The following is a 22,066-nucleotide window of genomic DNA, read 5'->3' on the forward strand; positions in this document are numbered from 1 at the left end:
AGTTCACATCAAAGGTGAAACTGGTAAGACCCCTCATGAACTATGGTTTGGTAACACTCCTACACTTAAGTATTTTAGAATTTTTGGAAGTAAATGTTATATCAGAAGAGATGAGTATATTGGCAAATTTGATCCTAGAAGTGATGAAGGAATATTTCTTGGTTATTCATCTAAGAGAAAGGCATATAGATGTTTCAATAAGAGATTGTAGAAAATTGTTGAGAGTACAAATGTAAAGATTGATGAACAATTCAGAGGAACTTCAAAGTATATAGACACTGAACCGGCAACATAAATTATGACAAATGAATCTACACTGAATCCACCAGTACAAAATGAAGATCCAGTTAACCCGGTATCATCAGAGGATTCCATAGTAATTGAAGAACAATAGAAAACTAAGACACCCCGGTATGTAAGATTGAATCATTCTGAAGATCAGATAATTGGAAACAAATTTAAAGGAGTTACGACAAGAGGAAGATTGGCAAATGAAGAGGTATGTCTTATTTCTTAAATTGAACCATCATCTATCAATGAGGCATGTGAAGATAAATTTTGGATTAAAGCTATGGAAGAAGAATTAGGACAAATTGAGAAAAATAATACTTGGACATTAGTTCCCCGACCCGAAGATAAAAATGTAATTGGAACCAAATGGGTATTTAGAAAAAAACTTAATGAAGATGGTAAAGTTGTCAGAAATAAAGCAAGACTAGTGTGTAAGGGATATTCTCAGAAAGAAGGAGTTGATTACAATGAAACCTTTGCACCGGTAGCTAGAATTGAGGTAGTCAGATTATTTTTGGCTTTTACAGCTCATAAGGACTACAAAGTTTATCAAATGGATATTAAATGTGCATTTTTGAATGGAGATCTTGAAGAGGAAGTATATATTGAACAACCTGATGGATTTTCCTTGATAGATGACAATGATATGGTTTGCAGGTTAAGAAAAGCTCTGTATGGATTAAAACAAGCCCCAACAGCTTGGTATGCAAGATTGGATAAGTATCTTTTAAAGATTGGTTTTACTAAAGGAAATGCAGATAGCAATTTATATTACAAAATAACTAATGATGACATCTTGATTATTGAAATATTTGTTGATCATATAATCTTTGGAGGAGAAGATGGATTATGCAAGGAATTTTCTATTAAAATGCAGCAAGAATTTGAAATGTCTATGGAGAAATAAAATTCTTTTTAGGATTGCAAATTTCATAGACTGATAAAGGTATATTTTTGAGTCAATCCAAGTACTTGAAAGAATTGTTAAAGAAATTTGGGATGGAGAACTCTAAACCGGTAAGCACACCTATGACTACAAATGACAAATTATCTCAAAGGGATGAATCTACACCTGTTAATCCAACTAGATACAAATCTATGATAGGAGGTTTATTGTATTTGACACAAACTAGACCTGATATTATGAATGCAGCATGTATTGTTTCTAGATTTCAGAGTAATCCTAGGGAAAATCATGAATCAGTAGTAAAAAGAATCTTCTGGTACTTACAAGGCACATCAAATCTCGGATTATGGTATCCTAGAGATGAAAATTTTGACCTATGTGCATACACAGATGCAAATTGGGCAGGAGATGTGGATGATAGAAAAAGCACCACTGGAGGAGCATTCTTTCTTGGAAAGAAATTAGTTTCTTGGTTGAGTAAGAAATAGAGTTGTACATCTTTATCAATAGCAGAATCAAAATATATTGCAACAGTAATTAATTGTACACAGGTACTATGGCTTAAGCAAATGTTGAAAGACATAAAGGTAAAATGCAAGGAACCCATTACTATATATTATGATAACACTACAACAATTGACATATCTAAAATTCAGTATTACATTCTAAAACAAAACATGTTTCTATCAAACTGAATTTTCTAAGGGAAAAAATTGAAGAAAAAGAGATAAAACTGGTTTATGTGAATACTAAAGAATAGCTTGCAGATATTTTCACAAAACCTTTGCCTAAGGAGACTTTTGAATATCTCAGAGATCATCTTGGAGGCATACCACCACTGGCAGAGACTTAGACAGTTGATGATTGTCATCAACCGACAGAATTAAAAGACAAATCTTTTATTCTGATCTTTGATGAGGAAGCTACTTCTCAGGGGGAGTAGTTGGTATTTTGTATGAACTTGATTTCTATAACTTTGGAATTTGATGTCAAAGGGGGAGAGATATCTATGGAAAAACACATTATCTTTTAAGGAGAGATTGGTATTGAAAATAAATCTTTAGATAAACTCATGTTGCTCCTAGGGGGAGAAATTGGGATTGTTGGTTTTTGATATTTGACATTTCTGTTTTGGCACTTTGATGGTTTTTGCATCTTGTGTTGCCATCAATGCCAAAGGGGGAGATTGTTGGTATTTTGGTATGGTTTTGTCATTGACGTCAACACCTACTGAAAACAAGCACTTTGGAGATCCAGCAACATTCACCGGCAAGCAACTATTGCACAGTTACTAGTATATGGTTCATCGACATGATATAATGTTCACCGATACTTGGAATGATATGGAAGATAATTGATAATGTCGAAGACATTGTGTGGACATTTTGTTTTGAAGAATTGATCATTGGTATATTCATATTTGCATATTTTCTTTTACCGGCAAATAGGTCCAAGGTTATCTAGGGTTACACCGGCAGGTTTATCTTTTTCAAATCAACATGGCATGCTATGGAGATGATCTATTATTGATGTAAATGCATTAAGCTGACATGTTTAATCAGTTATTGCATTGGATATTATATTGTATGTAAAATGTTTATTGTAATATCTTGTAGAGCTGACCTACTAAAATTGGTCTTAGGTTATGATATAAATGTAAGATCTTATTTGTAAGATCAAGTGTGGAATGCGAAAAATAATTGAGTGAAGGTATAAGCGAGACTAAGAAGAGGTATACACAAAGACATCATTTGAAGGTGAAGATAGGTTTTTTGTATAAGCATATCAGCATTACACCGGTACTAAATCCAGCATATGAAAATGCTATTTTGTGCAGTACATTCTTATTGGATTTAACCATCCAACTGTAGTCAGTGTGACTCCCATTTTGTGATTGAGCATGTTATCACTAATTTAAATTAAGCTTTTGTTTTCCCATGATTGGTTACAGTTTGTTGAATTTTGAATAGGGTGTAGTTCCAAATGCTTCAGCTTTGTTCTAGACATCAAAGGTTTAAGTATTTTTTATTTTAGATCCTCTTGTGTTCATTTTAAACCCTCTGGTTTCTAATCTTTCGTTACTTTATTCACTTAAGTAATGGGTCATGGGGTCATAGGAAGTGTCCCCCCTTGTTGTTTGCCTTGTATGTTTTTCTTCTAAAGTTGTCGGACCCAGTAACTAGTGCGCATCTCGCGGATGGATCCACGACTCGCGTTATTTTGCTAGGCGAAGTTGCACGTAGTTTAAAACCAGTGAAGTTGCAAAAACCACATGGCATGCCATATAGACGGTCCAGCTGGTTGTTGATAGTGAGTAAAATGGTGGCATGTGGCACAAGTCACAACAGTCAGCGGGTTAGGATTAAAGGCTAAAAGGTGGGCCCCAAAGGTGAGTCAGGTCATAGGTGGAGATGACTTGGTGGGTATAGCTGTTAATAAATTACTGGAGCCCCGTGGTTTTCTTTCAGCAAATAACAGAGTGACAAATCAGCTCCGAAAGTGACTGGGTGCCAGGTGTTCACAATGAGTCAGCAGGCCCACCCCTCCAGAGAGCCTTTCTAGGCAGTTAAAAGTAGATCAACTTGAGAGATGATCCGACGGCCCGTGCTATTTCGCAAGGGTAAGATGCCCGTTCTTTATACCCCACAAAATAGCGAGAGTGCACAAGAGCCGTCCACATGTCATGATGACATGTGGTCTAAGAAGAAAGTGTGGGCCCGCCAAGGTGGAACCAGCGGTATAAAGGAAAGACACGCGGCTAGCGTTAAGTTGACTGCGAAGGAAATTTCAAAGCCAATGGCTGGTGCCACATGGTATTATATAGCCAATAGAGAAGCAGGACCCGACGCGGAGCCAAAGTTGTTAGTTAATCTAACGTTCAATCAAGTTTCTTTTGATCGGACAGTCGGCGCTATTTCGCAGGACTAAGTTGCCCGATAGTTATGCTTTGCGAAGTTACGAAAGAGCAGAATGAAACACTTGTAGGAACGTTGTGACCCGTTGGAGTGAAAATACGAATTCTTGTAGGAATTCAATTTTGAAGGGACGGTCGAAGCATGTGGGATCAATGTTGTAGTTAAGGCCCTGAGTACAAATATTTGATTTCCTAACAACCGGGTAAAGATATCTTTTAAGGGATTTTACAGAAAAGTAGACGCAAAGTTATTTTCCTCAGATACAGAGCAAGTCGGTTCAGTTGTAGAGCAAATTCCTTCAAGCAAAGAACAAGTTCTCTCATATTTTTGTGTAGCAATTCTTGTGCAGTGTTCTAAATAAGATAATTGATTCGTCGCAGAATTGTTTAAGAGTGGCATTCATTTCTTGCATTTTCAAAATGGCTCCTAAAAGAGAATTTTCTAGTAAGGTTAACTATTCAGAGAGGGGTGTTTGTGATGATTTTTTAGAACAGTTGACATTGTGAACTAATCAGGCATCAAACGCAAAAGAGTTAGTGCCCAAGGCTCCCTGTCTAAAGATAGGAGAAGGATTATATGACAAGTGTAATTGGTTGAGAGACCCACAGGTTGGATTGTCTGGGTTGGGGTTGTTTAAAGTTGGATTCGGAATGAGAAATTCTCTTGCCCCGCAAAACTATATCTGGGAACTAGATGTCGGGAAATTAGTTGTCCCAGGATTATTTATGGACACAGATTTGCTAACCCAAATTGCACTCAACTATGATCCAGTCACAAGAAGCATTCGGGATGTAAATGGGAAAACCCTTGTTGAAATTAATGCTGAAGAGTTTTAGGATAGCATTTGGGCTTAATGAGTTTACAAACTTTCTAGAACCTATAAACTTCACAGCATTAGCCCAAATTTACGGTGTACAGAGGAGTCATCTCAGGAATGGGCCTCTCAAGGAATTTTTTGTGAAAATAGGAGGGTTAATAGTTGTAGGAACCAACACACAAGAGCCCTTCTCATTAAGTATGTTCACCCTGAGGGCTAAAGGAATGTATTGGGCACTTTGCCAAGTTTTGGGAGAAGATGCTGAAGCAAATATGTCGAATCATTACTTGTTGATGATTGCCCAGATTCTGAATCCTTCTCTTGCCTCTTTTATTGCTGATGCTATCCATGGAGGGTTGATAGGATTCAAGAATGGAAAGTTGGACAGGCCTTTCGGATGGTACTCACTCCTAATGCATCTTTTTCTCTTCAAAGGTGGTGATTACTTTGCTAGTGGACTAGACTTAGTTAAGGAGAAGGAAGGAGAAAAAATGCCAATACAATTATGGAGTACTGTGTTGTCATAGGATAGAGAGGATGCCATTTTTTTGAAGTTTGATAAATATTTTGCATCCAAAATAAGGACTCTCCTCTGCTCTGATAACCCAAGAATCCCCAAGGTTCTTCTGGAATTCGTAAGACCAAAAGAATTCACAGAGAATATAAAAATTATTCATAACTGGGGCGACATTTATTTATATCCAGTCTCCACAGTTTTCAGAGTTTTTGGTTTCAAGGGCACCCCATTTTTGTTACCTTACTAGGTCCCTCTCAAAGTGGGAATCGCGGAGATCCTTAGACAAATTGGTGGCTTACAAGAGACAGAGTTGATAGGCAGGGGTAAAGGGACTATTTTCCCTATAGCTACCATAGCCCACCAATTTGTAATAACAAAGGGAGGCTGGAATTGCTTTGAGGATTTCCTCATGCCTTATCATTTGTCCACTGCAGTGTCCAGGTGTGCTGATCCAGAAGACTTCTTCAATGGTATGTTTAGGAAGAAGGTAGTATGCAGAGGTAGGCCTCATCAATTCCAGTTTCCTGAAGACCTCATCAAAAATGAGTTTGATCTAGATGAGCAGGAGCTAAGGAAAGAAAAGTGGATGGCTTATAAGAAAGCCTTGGATTTTGTGCATTAGTTTGATGCTAGCTATGACCCATTGTCTAGCTTTTTCCCGCTGGAAGAGAAAATGAAGTTTTTGATTGTTTGCTTTGAAGATGTCATGCAAACACTGAAGGAGAAAAGGGAAGCTGTAATTAAGAGCAACCCTGAGAAGGCAAGAATGATCCTTAGTAGGTCAGCTTCAAGCAAGCCAATCCCTCCTGGTGATTACACATTGCATAAGAAATCAGGTTATAGTGTGCTGGTGCCTACAACAAGGGAGCCCTCTACCTCCAAAGGAAAGAGGAAGATACAAGATGTCATCGACATCCAAGAGAGCCCAAAGAAGCAAAGGGTAGGGAAAGAAATACAATCAGATACACCTTTGTATTCCCCATCCCAATCCCCTATCCATATAGGAAATGAGCAAGTAGCAGCTGAGCAGCTCCTACAATTGGGTAGTCTAGGGGAAATTGCATACACCTATGATGAAGTGGAGGAAGGGATGCCGAAAGAACCCATTGCTACTGGAATGGATATTACCTCCACTGAACTTAAAGGCTAGGAGTGGGATCCTGAGATAAAGTAGGCAAGTAGTGCCTTTCTAGCTGATAACAATTTTGTCACATCAGAAGCATTTATGCAGTTTATATGGAAACAACACATAGATATATATAATGCTAGATATGAAACAGGAAAGGCTGAGCAGCCCAATAAAGATCCAGCACTAGTGGAAGAGGAAATAAAGCAAGAGATGATGGAAGAATTCAAAACCATCACCCCTGAGTAGGGAAGAGACATGGTAGTACAAGCTGGAGTGCTTATATTACCCAAATGGGATATTGCAGATGCCCTGGTACTAGATGCAGTAAGAAAAGAGACTAAACCTATGGAAGGGGTTACTTTTAATAAGGACAATGCTGCACTTGTCATGTGGTCTCTCAAGAGAAATGAGAGTAAGAAAAGCAAAGACACCCCAGGGTCAAGTTACCTCGGTGGAATGATGGTGAAGAGAGTGCAGAGTATAGGGGTAGTAGAGGCTGCTAGCATTGTGTTGGAGACTGCAAAATTCAGTGTTGTAGTAGCAGAGAAGGAAGCCAAAGAGAAAGAGGCCCTCCAAATCAAGTTGGAAACAGTTTTAAAAGCCTATAATAGTGCCAAGGAGGAGGTAAGAGGTAAGGATAGCATCATTGCCAAACTGCAGAGCCAATTGACTGGACAATACCATCAAGGTGAGTCTTCAACACTGATGATCTCCTCTTCTCCTGCAAGACCTCCACCTACTAGCCCTATTATTGAGTTTCCACCATCTCCAGCACCCTCCAGCTCTCAAATGGTTGAAATTACTCCTCAAGAATTTGAAAACTTGAAATAGGCTCAGGCCTTATATGCAAAGAAGTATGAGGAGAGAGTAAGGGCTACAATTTCCAGTTTTGCAGATACAATAAATGCCTCATTTCTCTAAAACAATGTAGGTAAAATTATGGAAATATGGAATGAGCTCAGGAGAGACAAGGCCATTTTGATGCCTATTTTTGACAGATGGAGGCCTAGGGAGCAAGATTTAGAGTTTACGTGTGTATCCTGTGATGAAGCAAGGGCCAATCCCATCATTAAATCCACTTCTGATGTCGCTAAAATCTTAATACAATTAGCAGCAGAGGTGGTTAATGTGGATAGGAAGGTCAATTTGTGCAAGAAGGAATACACTGACCAAGTTTTTGAGTTGCTCCCAGGAGTTTTTGCTAGCCCGGATCAGTTAAAAGACAAACAAATGTGGCTTAATGAGATAGAAGCTAAATTGTTAGCAAGAGTTAAAGGAATTATTGATCTTGATGATGCTTCTTTCTTTGTTGTGACAATACAAGAGATAGAGAAAATTAAGTCACATTATGCTTTTCTCAATTTAAAAGTCAACAAAATGAGAAATTCTTGGAAAAGGTTGACTAAGACTAAAGATAAAGCGATTAATTTCTCATGGCCAACAAAAGAAGTATATAATGAGTGGACAATTAAATATGCCACCCATGATCTGGAACAGTTAGAGAGCGCCCCTGAAAGGATAGAAGAGGTTGCAACCGAACAACCTGTTGAAGAAACTACAGAGGCTGAAAAGAGTTTGTAACTGCTTTTGCAAAAAGTTTGTAACCTCTTTACTCTGAAAGAAATGATTGTAACAAACTCTCCTCGAGAAGTTCAAAGCTTTGTGCATCCATGTTGTTATAAATGGATACCAGGACTAGAGGAAGAGGGATCACAAAAAATTTTAAGAAAATGTTGCAGAAATTTATCTGAGCTTTTCTAAGTCTAATGGAGAATACTCAAAATTTCTTGTAATATTTCTTGAACTAAATATCAATATATAGACCATCGGTTTTGAGTAAAGCTTTGTGTTGTCTTTGAGTGTGTTTACAAATTTGTTTACTGCTTTCATTCTGAATAATCCAGGATTGTTTTGTTTGAATGGAATTGCAAAGCAATTTTAGTAGAAGTGTTTGTTAGATTTTTTCTTTAGGAGGGAAATTAAAGAGGCGGAGATCACTCATACCAGTAAACTCTTTGGAAGGAACTTTGAATTTTAATGACCATAGCTTCATTTGGAATGCTTGAATTCTTGTAGGTGTCAGGCATATACGAGGATTAATAGAAACCAAGCCGATGGGAAGCATAAAGATGTTTTGTTTGAGGAGTCTTATTTGAGTTTAGATGACTCTGTGACCTTGGATAAGGCATTGGTATTAATTGAAGTTGTTTATTGCATGCTTTGTTGATCAAAATGCTGAACTTAAGTACAATTTCCATTCTTTGTTTTCAGTTGATTTCAAGGTGAATAGATCCACTGGTTTTCTGGACTGGTTTGCTGTGGATTTATGTTTGAAAGCATGAATTTAATTCACAAAGGTATACCCACCTGGGCTCTGAGTAAGCCTGAAGTGTAGAAGGTCTAATCAAACCTTGTCATATGTTGTCTTGAGAATTTCCTTATCTTTGATGTCTCTTCTGCACCAAGCTTTGAGCCATATTATTTTAAGGATGTTAAAGGGAATCAAATTTTGAAGACAACAGAGCAGTGAGCTCTAGGTTGTTGGCCTTTTTGCATGTGGAGACCCCATTTATGTACACTTACTATCTACAGTAGTATCATCTGATTGTGGGTTCCCACTGTGGTTTTTCCCCTTACAGGGTTTCCACATACAAATATTGGTGTTATGTGTTGTGGATGACTTTATGTTTATGTTTCATGCATTAATCTTTACCCGTATAACAATTTACTATTAACACTGTCTACCGACATACTTAACTGGTTTATCGGTATTAAGCATCAAGTTGGTTAATTGGTTTTTGGTTTGAATTCATTTGACAATTGATTCACCCCCCCCTCTCAGTTGTCTCCGGGACCTAACATACTTGCCAAAGAATTTTATCAAGGCCGAGGATAGAAGACACATTATTAAAGCATCATTTAGTATTTTAAGGGTTTTCATTTGTAATTTTTTATTAAACCAAAGGGTGTGTCCTTTGGAGGGAAACTGTCCATAACTCCCATTTGTATGAAAAGGTGTGTCCTTTCATATATGTCTTTAGAGTCACATACTTATAGGGAGTCATTTTTTTTTATGCAAAAGGGGGAGTCACAAGAACAACATAATACTGTAAGGATTGAATATCATTTTGTATCAGAGAAGTCTATAGGAAGAAGAATTATCATTTTGTGCAAACAATTTGTATTGAAGTATTTACAAGTGCAACTCATGTATGCAATTATTTCCCGAAGATTAATATACAAGATTCATTGTCTCTTTTTCCAAATATTGTGTATACTTTTGTGTTGATGAGTCATCTTTGTCCTCTTGATAAATCTGTTTATAGATTTGCTATGATGTGAATCACATGCCATTGCATTAAGTGAAATATTGAGTTCTTATTGTTTGTGTAACGCATACTGAACCTTCATAGTTGATGAGAAATTGTCTCTTGAGTTGATAAGATATTTTGTCCACAGAGTATCATATATATCCTCGGATAGAGGCACTGGTTTGTTATTGATCTTGTAAGGTTATGATCTGTATGCATTCAAGGTCCTTGATAGAGAAACATTCTTCCCAAATCCTATATGAACTGATCTATGCATTTTTTTTTTAAGTCTTGAAAGCAATCTCATTTTCAATATACGTTCACAATCATTTCTTTTCAAAGCATTCAGTTAAAGCACATAATAAAGCATAGTTGTTGAACAATAGATTGGCAGTTGTGTAAACTTATTAAAAGGTTTAAATCCACTATAAATAACCTCTTTTGTGCTTGAGAGGAAAAGGAACACCCACCTAGGTTCAGTGGAGCCTAAAGTGCAGAGGGATCTAGTCTTCGAACATCCCTATTTTTTGGCCAAGGCTGATTAGACTACTTGAGGATTTGGCAAGTCTTTTGGTTTTCCAATATGTTGTTTTGGGGACCAACAGATTGGTGACTCTATTGGGGAGTTGTCACATGAAGTTTTCAAAATCTTTGGTAGTGTATTTAAGACTCTACTAGAGGAGAGATCCCAGAAGTTCAGTTAAGTTGGTAATATTTCCTCTTAGGAGGTGGCGACTCTACATTTTAATACATGACTAATAATTGGTATGTTGAGAAAATATGAGAGACCCCTAGGAATTTATAAATAAGATATATGTAGGGGGAGGGGTCTTTGCATAAGGGACAAGAAGATTTTGTTCAGTTGAGTCCCAAGAAAAGGAACAAAGAGAAGAAATCAAACATGGCATTTGAAAGGATATAAGAGATTTCCTAGTAGGGAGGAAGATTCTTCATCTGCTGGAAAATCTGAAAATAGGGAGGAAAATCCTTTCTATAAAATAAGTACAAAAGATAATAGACATAGTCATGACGAGGTTTTGACTAAGGAGGATAAGAAACTGGATGAAATCATACTTGAAATGGCCAATTTAAATGGATATGAATCGAAGATGGCAAAATCTCTTAAGAGACAACTGGATTGGGTGTTGCAAAAACTAGGAATAAATAGAGATATAATTCAAAGCCCTAGGCCAAAAGAAATAAAAGACAAAAGTAAAGGTGAAGGAAATGGGCCAGCAATTCCTAAATATAGTCCCCCTCATATGAGAAGAATAGAATAGCCTTTTGTAACTTATGATAACCCGTGATTAAATGGAACTAGAAGATGGAGGGATGTGCATAGGGATCAAAGTGAAGAAAGGCATGAGGATGGAAGAAGGAACAAAAATGGGGGGAAATGATGGGAACTGGAATAACACAAATAGTGGTAACTATATAGGAGGTAATGGATATGGAAGCCATCAAAATAATGGACATAATAGAGGTAACAATGACAATTATGGAAATGGCAATGGTGGAGATAGGAACAAAAATAATGGCAGTGGAGGTAATAATGAAAACAATGACAATAATAATGGTGGTGGAAATAGTGGGAACAATGTTAATTATGGCAACAATGGTGGATTCAATAGAGGAAGTATGAACAATCAAGGCAACCATCATGTCAACAGACAACCTATGATGATTGAAAGATACAGATAGTTGGATTTCACTAGCGTTGTTGGTTATCCAAATCAGATCACTAGTGATTTAAGATCAACAATCCCCAAATTCTTAGGAAATGGAACTGATTCAGCAGAACAACATGTAGTTAATATAAAAAAAATCATTGAAGAGTTTGAGTTTCCTCATGAGGATATATTCATGAAGTTGTTTGTTCAATCTTTGACAGAAGATGCAGGGGAATGGTATAGGAATCTTCCTGATAGATGTATCGACAATTGGGATGAGTTTGTAACATTATTCTTTGAAGAATTTGGAGATCACAATGATCCTTCATTGACATCCCATGAATTAACATGCATAAAGAATAATCAGAATGAATCGGTTGCTGAGTTTAATAAAAGATTTAATAAAGTATTAAATAGAATACCCAAAGATGTCAGACCTGTTGATTCTTTTTTGATTACCTTTTACTTGAGTGCTTTTGAAAGCAAAACCCATTATGAGATTTTCTCTCATAGACTTGATACTCTTCAACAAGCATTCAAGATTGTGGCTACTATTTAGAAAAATAGGAAGGTCTCTGGGAAACTCGCTAAAAGAGATGATCCAAAGTTATACAATACTAGGATTCCCAAGAAAGATTACCTTACTCAGATCATGGACATGCTTAAGGATATAAAAGGTAAACAAAATCTTAATGAAAAGCCACCATACAGAAACAATAAGCAAATGAATTTCAAGAGGCCTAGACTCCATGATATGCCTTATAACACCAACTGGAAGGATGGGAAGCTAGTAAAACCAAATCCGAGCAAAGAAACTCCAGATCCACTAAAGAGAGAAAATAAATTTGTGGGAGATTTTCTATGGTGTGAGGTATGCAACCTTCCCCATGATGAAAATAAATGCATGATTGCACAGGGCCTGGCAGAGGATTGGCATCAAGAAGAGGAATGTGAGCCTACAACTAATGTTCTATCATTAGATACTATGTGGGGTAGAGATGAGGATTAATCTGAGGAAGAGAAACATTCAAATATGCAAAGGATGAGAAACCATCAGTAGTATAACATACAATAGGTTTTTTCTGATGATGATGAAGATACCCCTACCTTGAGAAAATTGTTTCAAGAGGAAGGAACGCCTTCTTTGAGAAACTTGACTGAAGAGGAGAAGAGAGAATTCACAGTGACTATTTTTGCCCAGTCCAAGAGTAATTACTAGTTGAGAAACAAAATAGTGAATCTTGAACAGGGGATGCCTGCAGGACTATTCACAAAAGTCTCAAAACAATGTGTGAACAAGGAGGCAAATGACAAAAAAGGAAAAGAGGATCCAAGTGAACTGGCAAAGAAGATCGATGCTCCAAAGTTGGTCAAGCCTATGGAGAAAAAAAATTAGTAAGCCTCTTTCAAACTGTTGAACGTTTATGTTGCAAGCATTGTCTCAGGCAAAAATTTCTATGCCTTTGCTTGAAGTGATGAAATTTCCAGATTACAAGAATGAGACTTTGAAAATCATATCAAATATTGGTGATACAAATAAAGAAAATCCAGAATCAAAAGGAGAGCCTCCTGTGGTATATTGAGGCATGTCCATTACCAAAAACCATGCACAAGTGGATCCTTTTTATTGAACACTTATAAACAATAAGATGGTTAAAAACTGCATGATAGACTTAGGGGCAACAATGAATATTATGCCAGAGGATGTCATGAAAGAGCTAGGAATTAAGGTAGATACCCCTTATGGAAAATGTTATGCAATGGATAATAGGTCAGTCCCAGTGGTCGGGCTCATGAAGGGTATTGAGTTTAGGTTTCCATCTTGTCCAGACACTACCTATAAAACAAATGTAACAGTTGTGCAATTGCCTGCAAACTATGGAATGCTACTATCCAGAGAGTGGTCAAACTTGGTTGGTGGATATGTGCAATTAGATCTATCATATGCTACCATCCCGATCAAAGGAGAAGAGGGAAGAATCAACAAATAACCAATATCTCCCTACCCCATAGAGGAAGTTGATCTGGATCAAGTAACTTACTTTTGCCATTGCAACATGGGCAACTTTCAAGTAAGTATTTCTAAACCTTTAGAAGTTGAAAAAATTACAGAGGCTATTAAACACGATGAAAGTTTAGTTTGGAAATTGTATTTTGATGGTGCCTGCAGCAAGGATGGAAATGGAGTAGGAGTTGTGTTTATTTCACCTAATGGAAAATCTTTTAAATACTCTTTCTCATTGGCTTTTGAATGTACTAATAATATTGCTGAATATGAAGCTCTCTTATTAGGACTTAAATTAGAAAACAAGCATAACATTAAGTTACTAATAGTTTTTGGTGATTCAGAATTAGTTGTTTCACAAGTTAGAGGCAAATTTGCTGCAAAAAATACAAAATTAAAAAGTTATAGGAATGAGGTTTGGGATTATATTGAACTTTTTTGATGATTTTTCCATTAATTGGACTGAAAGGTCCAATAATATTTTGGTGGACTTTATGGCTAACCTGGTAGTTAAACATAATGATATCCCTTTTGATGATATTACAAAAGTTGAAATTAAAACAAGAATATCTATTCCTGATAATGTTAAGAGTTGGCAAGTGTTCAACGATGACAAGGATCTGCTAAGATTTCTCTTTTGTGAAGATCAGTATGCAGACCAACAAATTGATTGGAATGAACTTGTACAAGATAAGGATGGCACATAAATAGTACTTGGGCAGGAGATGTTACAGTTGAAGAAAAATAAGATCCCAAAGGGATTGGTAGAGCTGGAAAGAATTTTTGATGATAAAGACATGACTAGTTTTAGACCTAGTTCAGGAGGGTGTGAAGGTGTTGAAAAATTAAACTTGGGAAGTGAGAGCAATCCAAGAGAAGTGTATATTGGAAAAAATCTCACACCAAATATTAGAACAACATTGATAAATATATTGAGGAAGTATAGGCATGTCTTTGCTTGGTCATATGATGAACTTAAAGCCTACAGAGAAGACCTTTTTCAACATGATGTACCTTTAAAACCAGATGCTAAACCTTTCAGGAAAAAGAAAAGGCCTATAAACCCTACCTTGGCTCCTAAGATGAAGGAGCAGTTAATGAAAATGAGAAATGCAGGGATTATTGAGCCTATAAGACACTCAACATGGGTGTCAAACTTAGTACCAATATGAAAGAAAAATGGTGATATTAGGTTATGTGTAGATTTCAGAAATCTAAATGTTTCATCTTTGAAAGATAACTATGCTTTGCCTAACATGGAAGCTCTATTGCAGAAGGTTACTATAGCTTTACAAGACAACCTTTACTACACCACGGGGGACTTATGTATATGAAAGGATTCCTCTCGGTTTAAGAAATGCAGGAGCTACATTCCAAAGGGCCATGGATGTAGCTTTCAAAGGGTTAATTGATCATGTTTTAGCAGTGTACCAAGATGATATGACTTCTTATTCTAAAAATCTAGAAAACCATTGTAATGACTTAGAATTTTTTTTTATTAGAGCATTAGAATATGGCATATCTTTGAATCCTAAAAAATGTCACTTTGGGGTTACTGAAGGAAAGTTTTTAGGCCACATTGTTTTAAAATATGGTGTAAGAATTCATCCAGAAAGGATTGTTACTATTGATAAAATTTAAATACCAAAAGCAGTTAAAGCAATTCAATCTTTTTTCGGTCAAATTAACTTTGTAAGAAAATTTGTTTCAAACTTCTCTGAAATCATAAAGCCTATTGGTAAAATGTTAAAAAAGGGTTCTGAAATAAAATGGACTAATAAGGCTCTTGAAGCTTTTGTAAATATCAAAAGAGCCATCAAAGAAGCCCCCGTATTAAAATCACCTGATTTCTCTGAACCCTTCCAAGTGTTTTCATTTGCTTCACTCCATACTATTGTTGTTGTCTTATTACAAAAGAATAATGAGGGTCATGGACAACCAGTGGCATTTTTTAGCAAAACATTGCAAGCATCCGAGTTGAATTATGATTTAAATGAAAAACAAGCTTATTCTCTTGTGAAAGCTGTGAAATCTTTTAGACCCTATCTAGTTGGTGCCACTGTCTTTACCTATGTACCAAATGTTGTGGTTAAAGACATCTTCAGACAATCAAAAACTACTGGGAGGAGGTGCAAATGGATGAATCAAATCCAAGAATTCAATATTGATTTACAAATCACAAAGTTGGTAAGGGGTCCGAGTTTGGCAAATTTAATGGCAGAATAAAATTTTGAAACGGCACAGGTAAATCAAGTAGAGTTGGAAAATATACAAATTAGCATTGAGAGATGTCCTTGGTATACAAATATTGTATATTACTTAAGATACATGAAATGTCTAGATAGTTTAAATGATAGTCAGAAGAGGACTTTAAAGCTTCAAACATCCAAGTATGTGTTACTTAATGGAGATCTATACTAGAAAAATAGAGATGGTATTCTTTTATTGTGTCTAGATGAGTGTTAAGCATCTGCTGTTTTAAAAGACTTACTTGAAAGTGTATGTGGAGGCCAATTCTCAGCCAAAACCACTGCACATAAAATTCTAAATGCTGGTTATTATTGGCCCCAAATTTTTAGAGATAGTCATGCTTATATCAGAAAATGTGAAGCATGTCAAAAGTTCTCTGGAAAACCTAAGTATAATGGAGCCATTCCTCTAAGACCCATGCATACAGAGGAACCATTCCAAATGTGGGGTATTGACTTCATGGAGGAAATAGAAAATAAATCTAGTGGTGGGTATAAATGGATTTTGGTGGCTACTGACTATTTTACTAAGTGGGTTGAAGCCATTCCTACAAAACAGGCTACCAACAATGTTGTCATAAAGTTTCTTTTGGAAAACATTCTTACTAAATTTGGGGTACCTTAGAAAATTGTGGTAGATAATGGGATTTGTTTCAGATCCAATGAGTTCTCTGATTTCTATGAAAACTATGACATCACTTTGTCCTATTCATCCACTTACCATCCCTAAGAAAATGGGCAAGCAGAATTGAGGAATAAAAACTTGTTGAATATTATCAAAAGGATGTTGGGTGATAATAAAAGAGCTTGGGATTCAAAATTGATATTAGCAGTATGGGTAAAGAGAGTGACAACCAAAAAGTCCATAGGATTTGCTCCATATGAGCTTGTGTATGTTAAAGAAGCAAGATTACCTTTGAGTAATTTGCTCCTAGTTTAAATTTGTTACAAAGGCATTTTCAGAAGAAGTAAATTTCCTGGGGCACAAATTGATGGCTTTGGCTGAGTTGGATGAATGTAGAAAAGAGGCTTAGGAAAGAAATATTAGAGGCAACAAATGGTTAAGTATTTATATGATAAAAGGGCTTGTAACATAACTTTTGAGGAGGGAGAGTGGGTACTAAAATGGAATACCAAAGACCAAGACAAAGGAAAACATGGAAAATTTGATGCACTCTGGCTAGCACCTTATATCATCTTTGTAAAAGGTGGAGAAAGATGATATTACTTCCAGGATACCGATGGAGAAGTACTGGAATTTCCAATTCATGCTCAATATCTCAAACACTTCTTCTCTTGATGATCATGGAGCATTTCTTGTATTATAGTAATATAGTTTTTTCTCTTGTTTTCTGTTATATGTTTTCAATTTTCATTTTGGTTTGCTTTCCAAAGATAACTAGGATCTTTCTATGTCCTTAAAGAGAACATACATCCCCAGAAAGAGCCACTGTTAGCACATATTCTTACAAAATAATTTGTGCTATATATAGATGCGCTTTTTCTTATCATTTGAGCATTTACTGCAGGTGTTTTATATGCAGGAGCATACTAAAGAAAATGGATCTGTCCAAAGATTAACTATCATCGCCAAGACTTCCAAACCTATGCATATAGAATGGTGGAAAAGGCTTTGGAAACTTTCAAGTGTGTTGCGCTAGCAGAGGGAAAGCCTTTATCTCACATTATTTGTGGGATAATCTCGTTTAACATTTAAGTCTAAAGTGGTTCACATAATAACTGTCGAAAGACAAAAGTCTTTTAGCGTGAAGAAGGCTGAAGCCAGTGGACCCCATGTGCACGCGTATTGTGAGGAAACCAAAATTTTAGAATGGACTGGCGAGGATGGAGGCTAAAGATTGAACAAGTTTGATTGATCAGACAATAATTGTAGAGGATTTGATGGGTGTCACTATGTCGCAAGATAGAGACACATGTTGGTTTAAACCCACGACTTGGCGACTAAGCACATGTAGAAAAATGGGAGGTTAATGAGCACGCAAGTTTGAAGTGGATCAATGGTTGTCTCTATACCGCAAGATGAAGTTGCACAACCTATATCCCCTGCGACATAGTGATTGCCAAGGTGGCAGATCAGGTGTCATTTTGGTAGATTTGCAAGCGAGCCAAAATGTTGCACGTGGTGGAGCTCAGAAGAAGAATCCAGGTCCAAATGGCGGATGAAATGGCAAGACAGATAGGGTCCAATGGCAGTCAAGGTGGGTCCGTAGGTGAACCAAAAAGTGACACAACACCGATAGACAAAGAAAAGAGAGAGCTGCTTAGGAAGGGTTAAAGGCCGAGTAGATAAGGACAATCGAATGGTAGGACAAATTGATCCAATGGTGGTTGCTATATCGCGATCGGAAGGTGCTCGATGTGTATTCATCATGACTTGGCAACTAACCGCTAGCGGCAAATGGTTGAAGTGAAACAGTCTAATGGTGCAGAGCATATCTAAAAAACTTAGGCAGCGATGGATCTAAAAATAGATTCACCAAAAGCAATAGTTTCATCGATCTGTGGTTCATCGAAGAAATCAGACGTGGTCCCATCGAAAACAAAAGTTATTGATGAAACTGAAGAATCGATAAGACTTGTGAATAGCTTGGCAAAGAGGAAGTTTGGCCAAAAAGATAAAAGGTGATCCTCAAACAAACTAGAAGAAGATACGTGGCACGAATGGATGCGCAACAAAGGGTAAAATTCCTGAAAATAATAAAAGGGAAGTATATTCTCTGCTTTACGTTATTTGAAAGTACATTAAAGATAAAATTTATTTATATTTGAATGAATACCTTGAATATATATTTTAGGGTAAGGTATTATTTTATATGGATGGATGCTATGTTTGCAAAATATTGAAGGGAAATACTTTGGTTTTATTGAACTATTTTAAACAAGTATTTATACAAAGATGATTGACTTTTCAAAATCTAAGGTGTAGTATGTTTAATTTTCAAATCAAGGAATTTGATTGGCTCATTTTTGTGTGCAGAAAATAATGAGAGGGTAATGAATACTTGCCGAGGAATTTTATCAAGGTAGAGGATAGAAGACACATTATTAAAGCATCATTTAGTATTTTAAGGTTTTTCATTTGTAATTTTTTATTAAACCAAAGGGTGTGTCCTTTGGAGGGAAATTGTTTGTAACTCCCATTTGTATAAAAAGGTGTGTCCTTTTATATATGTCTTTGGATTCACATACTTATAGGGAGTCATTTTTTATGTAAAAGGGGGAGTCACAAGAACAACATAATGCTGTAGGGATTGAATATCATTTTGTATCAGAGAAGTCTATAGGAAGAAGAAGTATCATTTTGTGTAAACAATCTGTATTGAAGTATTTACAAGTGCAGATCATGTATGCAATTATTTCCTGAAGATTAATATACAAGATTCATTGTCTCTTTTTCCAAATATTGTGTACACTGATAACTCAATGATGAATAGTGAGTACCAAACCGGTACTAAGAGGGGGGGGTGAATCGTTACAGACACAAAATCTTGTCCTGAACCGGTTTGACTGCAAATAGTGCACTCGATAGACAAACACTAATACCGGTCTAAACCAGATTACTACCAGTTAAACATAATGAGATGGTGAAAGACATAAACTGACAACACTTAGCTTTCCATACAACCTACTTCCTCATTTCCACTTTATCCTTATGCATAAACAGACATTCTATCATTCTGAGATACAATAATTTGCTAGATCAACATGATTCACCACTAAATAGGAAATAACAAAACATCACATGAAAGAGGCATCACACATGACACACATATTCTTCACGTGGAAACCCAACTGGGAAAAACCACAGTGGGGATGAATACCCACAAGCTGTTTTTGAACTCTTTAGAAGTCCGCTCTATTAGGAGCCTAGTCTGGTTAAAGACTATTACAATAGGTTATGTTAGGAACCGATCCTGTTAGGGATCACCCAGTTAAGGGATGCTAGAATACCTAGTTAAGGGTTAAACCTTGTTAAAGGTTACCTTGTTAGAGGATTCTATGAAATCAATGGCTTTGAGTCACCCTGTTAAAGGATTTACAACAAGCTGGTTAAAGCTACCCTGTTAAGGGATTTTCCAAGTGTTAAAGTGATTAGAGATCAACAGGTATTACAATGATCTGGTAATAACACTCAATGCCAATGCAGATTTTCTTTAGTTCCTTCCTTCTGCACACACACTTTGCAGGTATCAATTCTCTTATTTGTTCTAGCAAGAATCACATATCTCCGCACTTAGATAAACACACAACATTTGCCAACAACCTCAACATGTAACACAACATCGACCTTATAGGAAACAGATAGGTCGGTAGCATAAACCCTAAACCTTAAACATTTAGGTTGAGGAATTTAGTCGGTTGAATCCTGACCATTGAACACTTTGCATTTGAATACAATGGTCTTGAACAGATCTCAAGACATTCTCCATCATTCGTTCTTCACTGCTTCTGGGAGGCGATAACTCATCATGCGTTCTTCACCATTTGTAGGGACTTCACACATTCTTGAGGTAGTTAGGATCAATCCCCTTCATGCAAGCTCCTTCACGCGCATGAGGCTGACATGGCAACACAATCTGGTCTCCATTATAATGCTAACTCATCATACAATGTCATCGGTTGAATCACACAAGCTCAAAACACTTCAACCGGAAACCCTGAGGCTGGAACTACCAACCGGTAGTCATACCATATTAAACCTCATTCCATATACCAGTTCATTTGGACAAATGTATCGCTTCACCTTTTGGACATATACTGGTTCACAACATTATACCAATTCACTTTGTCGATTGCTTAACTTCAATAAACCGGTTCATTTTCAACATTTTACCGGTTCACTCTTCAACATATTACCGGTTCACTCTTTAACATATTGACATCAATGACAATACAATATCATCATGTCAACATACTCTGCACATATGCCGGTTGGCATTTGGTATTATAATAGACAATGGGAGATTGTTGGCATTTCAATAAGGATATTGAGAAGGTTGTTGATGATTATGGATATAACTGATTAAGGATGTTTACTATCTTGATATTATTATTTTGTCATTGATGTCAACAAATTGATTTTCTAATTCAGTATGATGTTGCCATATCTTGAGAAGTATGATTTAAAGAGTATAAAGATGTCGATAAAAGACATAGAAAGAATATGATGAATAAGGGGATGAATAAGGTATTCAATGGGCAACTATTACCGAGTCAGACAATGATGAGATGATGATGTTTAGATTGTTTCTAACATCATACATATGTTGTAAATTGTAAGGTTAATACTATACTATGCTACCGAGCAAAGAACCTAGTCGGTAAACCCTAAGGTTATCGCTATCAATTAATGAAGGCATGTCTACCGAGTGAAGTTTAGTATTTACCGAGTTGTTACTGAGTTATAACCGAGCTATAATAGAATACATTAAATGGTTACATGCGTTATTTAATGAAGGAAGCTAATGAGCTGGAACTAATTAAATGATTGGTATGTCGTGCATGAATTTTGTTAATGAATCTATGGCAAAGGAAAATTGACATGAAGATCTACAGCTTAGATTGAACCACAATACCCTAGCACAAGTTCCAAGAAATGTATGTAAGTTCCAAGGCAGGGTAAAACATTTTTTAGATCAAAGGATACATTGAACCTGGTCAAAATTTGAAGATTTGATGGCTATGATTGATCATGGGAAATGTGATCAAGGAGATTAAGCGGTTGGAGAATTGTTTATAAATAGGGAACTATTGATAAACAATGCATGCGAGCAAATGTATGCACATGAATGCTACATAGTGATTACCGAGCACAGAAGCTTGAAGACCTATTTGAATAACATAGTATAGAAGCCCAGTAGATGGACAAGATTAGTTCTATGTCTAGATTGTATTGAGAAAATAAGAATCTACTTTAGCATTTTAGATGTGAAGTTGCAGATAGATTTTTATTACTGTTATTTTGTGAAAGTGACAAAAAATCTCTTAATCGAGTGGACTTAATAGTCTTATTTGTAAAACCCTCTAGCAAGGTGACATTCTAATTGAGTGTTTGAAATCCTTTAACAAGGTCACTTCTAACAAGGTGAAGATCCTAACAGATCTGAGGGAAATCCCTTAACCGAGTCACATCTAGCAATGTGTTTGTAATCTTTAACAAGATTTTCTTTTAACTGAGCATACTCTAGAGCATACTTCTTAGTGGGTCCGAAATCCCACAGTGGTTTTTCCCTA

The 22,066-nt window shown here is 36.4% G+C and overlaps 1 protein-coding gene across 1 annotated transcript; it reads left to right on the top strand.

Annotated features, from left to right (window-relative positions):
* The first annotated feature begins 11,273 nt into the window (after window positions 1–11,273).
* LOC131875154 (uncharacterized) lies at window positions 11,274–12,566 on the top strand. The gene is made up of 3 exons (XM_059219188.1): window positions 11,274–11,523; window positions 11,779–11,963; window positions 12,117–12,566. The coding sequence occupies exons 1-3, from the start codon at window positions 11,274–11,276 to the stop codon at window positions 12,564–12,566; spliced, it is 885 nt and encodes a 294-aa protein (XP_059075171.1).
* Window positions 12,567–22,066: the final 9,500 nt, after the last annotated feature.

This window comes from Cryptomeria japonica, chromosome 4 (genome assembly GCF_030272615.1).
Source record: "Cryptomeria japonica chromosome 4, Sugi_1.0, whole genome shotgun sequence".
In the NCBI taxonomy this organism is placed as follows: domain Eukaryota; kingdom Viridiplantae; phylum Streptophyta; class Pinopsida; order Cupressales; family Cupressaceae; genus Cryptomeria; species Cryptomeria japonica.

What these genes read in the sequence shown, in the direction of transcription:
- LOC131875154 (XM_059219188.1), top strand. Translation starts at nt 11,274, where the DNA reads ATGGGGGGAAATGATGGGAACTGGAATAACACAAATAGTGGTAACTAT. An exon ending in TGGTGGATTCAATAGAGGAA is followed by an intron (nt 11,524 to 11,778) that starts GTATGAACAATC and finishes AATCTTTGACAG; the next exon opens with AAGATGCAGGGGAATGGTAT. An exon ending in TTAATAAAAGATTTAATAAA is followed by an intron (nt 11,964 to 12,116) that starts GTATTAAATAGA and finishes GCTACTATTTAG; the next exon opens with AAAAATAGGAAGGTCTCTGG.